The 4,911-nt window shown below is 45.8% G+C and overlaps 1 protein-coding gene across 1 annotated transcript in view; it reads right to left on the bottom strand.

The window, feature by feature from the left end:
• The window catches only part of RAD54L (RAD54 like), a 35,605-nt gene that overhangs the window by 402 nt on the left and 30,292 nt on the right, over nt 1-4,911 (bottom strand). Inside the window, exons 13-17 of the mRNA XM_030823834.1 lie at nt 4,606-4,716; nt 4,325-4,448; nt 3,852-3,930; nt 3,356-3,535; nt 92-255 (exon numbers count right to left, since the gene is read on the bottom strand). Coding sequence (XP_030679694.1) covers nt 92-255; nt 3,356-3,535; nt 3,852-3,930; nt 4,325-4,448; nt 4,606-4,716 — 658 coding nt within the window. The remainder of the gene's footprint in view (nt 1-91; nt 256-3,355; nt 3,536-3,851; nt 3,931-4,324; nt 4,449-4,605; nt 4,717-4,911) is intronic.

Below are 4,911 nucleotides of genomic sequence, written 5' to 3'. Positions count from 1 at the left end.
CTAGGCACAGAAGGCACAGCTGAAGTCACTACAGATCCCATCTCCCTACTGTGTGGGTAGCTTAGAGATAATGGTTAGGGCACTTCCCCACCTGTCATGTGTGTCACTGAGGCTAGCTTCATCCAGGATAAACAGCTCCTTCAACTCGCCCAGAGAGAAGTGGCGCTCTACATCCTGCTCCTCGTCCACCACACAGCTGCTCAGTGCCTTCTTGTGGCTCTGACGCTGGAAGATCTTCTCCTCAATGGTCCCTGCCTGGGGAAGAGGAGGTGGGGAATGTCAAGAGATACAGCGCTTAGCCATCCTCATAAAAAGGGTGCAGGAAAACCAAAGGGTTGAAACTACAGCTACCTGAGAAGGGGAGATGAATAAAAAGTATGAGTCCCGGAACATTATCTCTACTCAGCTGAGGCCCATTTTCCCGGTCTGTCTCCTGAGAACATAACATGAATAGTCTGCCCACCCAGGCTATTTTCTGTACTAATGAAGGGTCCCGTGGCCTGGCTAAATCCCTTCAGGGTGAACTGAAGTTTGTCTGCTGCAGCTTCAGATTTCTGCACCAAGCCCAACTCTAATTCATTCAATAAATATCATTTAGGTATCTATTCTATTCCAGACCCTGTACTGACATTAGGATACAAAAAAGAATCATATATATCCTCTATCCTTGAGCTCCTAGACAAACATTTAAACAGTTGATACAATGATAGAAATCTGTACAGGGTAACTGCGAGTCCATAAGGATGGTAGAGTAGAACAGTATTGAAAACTTGAAACTATCCTTGAGCTCAATCTTGAAAATGAATAGATGGTTTGTAAGAAAAGACACAATGGCATTCCCAGCATAGGAACAAAGGAATACTACTGGCCTATTGGAGGACTGTGAGGAGTTCAGGCTAACTAGAGGTTGGTGAGAGTATAGTAAGAGCTGAGACTGGGAAGTCAGCAGAGGTCACATTAAAGAACCTTGGGGACAGGCACGGTGGCTCACACCTGTAATCCCTGCAATTTGGGAGGCCGAGGCAGGCAGATCACAAAGTCAGGAGTTCGAGACCAGCCTGACCAACATGGCAAAACCCCGTCTCTACTAAAAATACAAAAATTAGCCAGGCATGGTGGTGGGCACCTGTAATCCCAGCTACTCAGGAGAAGCAGGAGAATCGCTTGAATCCGGGAGGCAGAGGTTGCAGTGAGCCAAGATTGTGCCATTGCACTCCAGCCTGGGCAGCAAGAGCAAGACTCCATCTCAAAAAAAAAAAAAAAAAAAAAAAAACGAAAAACAAACCTTGGATGCCATGCTGAAGGCCTTAATCTTGTCTTCGAAGGGATGAAAAGTAAAATCTGAATTTTTGGAAAGCTCCTTCTGGAAGCAGTATGTGAACAATGGGTTGGGATAAGACAGAAGTAAACAATTAGGAAGCTGCTGCAATATCCAAGTGACAGATGACCGTGACCTCAGGAGGGCTTGGAGAGCAGAGTTAGATTAAGGAAATTTCAAGAAGGTAAAAATCAGTGAAAACTGGTGGGAATCTGGTTATTAGGAGAAAAGAATAGTCCAGTAAGATTATTCCCAGTTTTGGGTTGGGTGGATAATGGAGCCATTAAGAACAACATTCAGAAGGGGAGCCCGGTGTGGTGGCTCATGCCGTTACTCCCAGCACTTGGGAAGGCCAAGGTGGATTGCTTGAGTCCAGATGTTCGAGACCAGCCTGGGCAACATAGCAAGACCCCTTCTCTACAAAAAAAATAAAAAAGTTACCCGGGTGTGGTGGCACACACCTGTAGCCCCAGCTACTTCAGGGGGTTGAGGTGGGAGGTTGAAGCTGCAGTGGTCCATGATCGTGCCACTGTACTCCAGCTTAGGCAACAGAAAGAAACTGTCTCAAAATCAATCAATCAATCAGAAGGAAGGGGAATGAGTTTAGTCATGATACTTCTAAAGTGCTCATTAGAAATCTAAGTGGAAATGTAGATTAAGTGGTGGAAATAGGGATTTAGAACTCAGGTAAGAGATCTGGGCTAAAATTTTGTAGTTAGAGATTTGTCAGTATAATGAGTAATCAGAGAGGTAGAAGAACCAGAGTGGAGTCTCCAAAGACGAGAAAAAAAAATTTTTTTTTTTTTTTTTTAAGACGGGATCCTGTTCTGTCACCCAGGCTAGAATGGCACAATCCTAGCTCACTATAACCTCGAACTCCTAGCCTCAAGTGATCCTCCGGCACCCAGCCTAGAAGAGCGTTTAAGGGATTAGTAGTCAACAGTGTGAGATACACAAAGAAGAAAAATCAATAGTCTCCTGTTTTGGCAATTAGGAAGTCGGTAGTATATCTGAAGGCAGGTTCAGTGGTATAAGGAGTCTGATGAGTGAGTAGAAAGATGAGTTAGGTAGGAAATTTGAGAGAAATGGTAGATGCTTGAAATGGTTGAAGGAAATGAGATATGGTCCACCTCAAAAAGAGAATACGAATTTGTGGTAGTACCAACCTGTAAATGCAATGTAGCTGGTGTGGAAGCTGAAAACAGCTCAAATAATCCAACTAGAATGGGTATTGGGAAAAGAGTAACTGAAAGGATGCACAATGAAGACTGGGCTAAATAAACAAGGAAGTCAAGCCAGATGAGTGGGAGAGTGGGAAGGGGAGAGGCTACAGGAACATTAGGCTGAAGCAGATACAGCAGGTATGTGAAAGCTAGGAGGACAAGAAGTGAGAGTAGAATGACAGTTATTAAGGTTCTGGGTTCTAACACGTTCCACAGTGTGATCTTAGGAATAATTAGACGGAGGGGGGTTGAGATGAGGTCAAGGAAACATGAAGGCCAGAGTGCTGGATAACCGCATGGTCCTCAACGTCAGCCAGTATGATTTCTGGATTTGGGAAAGAAATGAAGGCTGAGCTAGTGTCCAAAGTCATCAATAAATTAGGAATATAGCAGAGGATAGAGGACTGCAGCAAGGAAGAAAAGAGGGTAAAGTCCAACGACATAAGCTGCAAGAGAGGAACTATGGGATGGATGGTCTGAAGGTGATAGTTGATAACTTGGAGAATGCAAATAGGACAGGGGTTGAGAGAAGACTACAAGGCCAGTGACACAGCAGAATCATGTATGAGGGAAGCAGGTGTCCTGTGAAAAGGATGTACTGAACAAGTGTCCAGATGGCACAGTAAGAATGGTTTGAGGGAATGGGGTGGAGAGAAGGGGAGGGAGAACAGAAGAATAAAAGACTCACTTCTGGGCCCATAGCTTGGCTACTGCTAGAGGCAGAAAGGCCAAAGAGAGGCACTAAGGAACAAGATGGTCCTGAAGATCTCGTTCCATGACCCACCCCTACCATGACTACTATCACCATCCTTACAGACAGCAGGCGGTAGATATAGCAAGTCTTCTTTTGACCATCTCGCCAGACCCGGGCCATGGCTTGTTCATCATTGGCTGGGTTCCAGTCAGGGTCAAACATGACCAGCCGGTTAGCCCCAATGAGATTGAGGCCACAGCCCCCAGCTTTGCTGCTCAGCATGAAGACAAAGTCAGGGCTCTGGAAAGAGAAGAAACAGGAGAAAAGGAACCTCTTATAGGCTAAACTGGGATCCTGCTCAGCCAAACCAGCTCCTCTCTCATGCCTCTATACTACTCAGTACCAATTATGAAAACCACCAGTTTATCTGCTCACCAGCCAATCCCAACACACAAAGTCAGTTTCCAGCCCAGCTATCACCAACTAGCCAAATCCTACCATATCCACTAGGGGAAGAAAAAACAAAAAAATCAAGGTAACCCCTTATAGCTTCTCTGTCATTCCTTAATTCTGATGATACTGCATTGGTGGTGTGGGGATGGGGATGTGCATTTACCGATGGACTATTGAAGCGTTCTACAACCTTGGCTCGCTTCTTAATGGACATCGTGCCATCCAGGCGGACGTATAAGTACCTGAAGGGGGATTCGAGATCCAAGAAAATAAAGCTTCAATGATTAGGGGAAAAAAAATTTTTAAATAAAATTTTTTTTAAAAAGACCCAAGAAAGCAGAGTCCCTTGGAGTGAGAGCTACTGAAGGGACTGAAATAACCATGCTTGAGGCCCTAAGCTCCCAAAGGCAGGGGCAAGGAGCTGGAGGCCAAGACTCTTTCCTAAGGGAGTATCTGAAGGACTAGGGGATCTTCTACTTGGAGATAGAACTGGGGCCATCACAGCAATAAGGGAAGATATCTTCAGGGAAAGCCTTTATGTGCCCAGATCTTGGCCCACATCCACAAATCAGAACTAGACAGACAGTAGGGGAGGGGTATATCCCCCTTTGGCATTCTGGTTAGGCTCTTCCCTACCTTCGGGCACGGCACAGCTTCTCAAAGAGATCCAAAGTCTGGGTATAATTCGACACCAGCACTACTTTGTCACTGCTACGGCTTCGGGTCACCGCCAGAATATAATCCAGGACGAGCATCTTACCTGGGAAGAGCAGCAACCAGCAGTCCCCTACTGGCTGTCCCAATGGCCCAGGCTTCTTACTCTTGATATCCTGCCTTGAAACAGGACAGCCCTAGCACAAAAAAAATCTCCCACCCTCCTCCTAGAGAAGCCCAAATACTGGTAGGAAAAGGGTCACCTGACAGCTGGGGCTCCAGGGTCTTAGAGTTATAACCAGGAGGGAAGAGGTCCAAGGCACCCACAAAGCCATCCTCCTCTTCCACACACTTATCATGGATTAGAGCTGGATCTGGGAGAAAACAAAACAAAACCCAGATACTTTGCTTTCTGAAGTTTCCACTTCAGTGTTCACTAGAACTCCCTCTAGAAGCCTAGCCCAGAAGGCCTTCCTCAACATCAGACTTGCTTGATCTCCATCCTACCAAATTCCAACAGGATATAGTCGGTGCCATCTGAGACGATGGATGGACAATCTCACTCACTA

This window comes from Nomascus leucogenys, chromosome 12 (genome assembly GCF_006542625.1).
Source record: "Nomascus leucogenys isolate Asia chromosome 12, Asia_NLE_v1, whole genome shotgun sequence".
Lineage (NCBI taxonomy): Eukaryota > Metazoa > Chordata > Mammalia > Primates > Hylobatidae > Nomascus > Nomascus leucogenys.
This window is presented reverse-complemented; position numbering and strand designations above follow the sequence as displayed.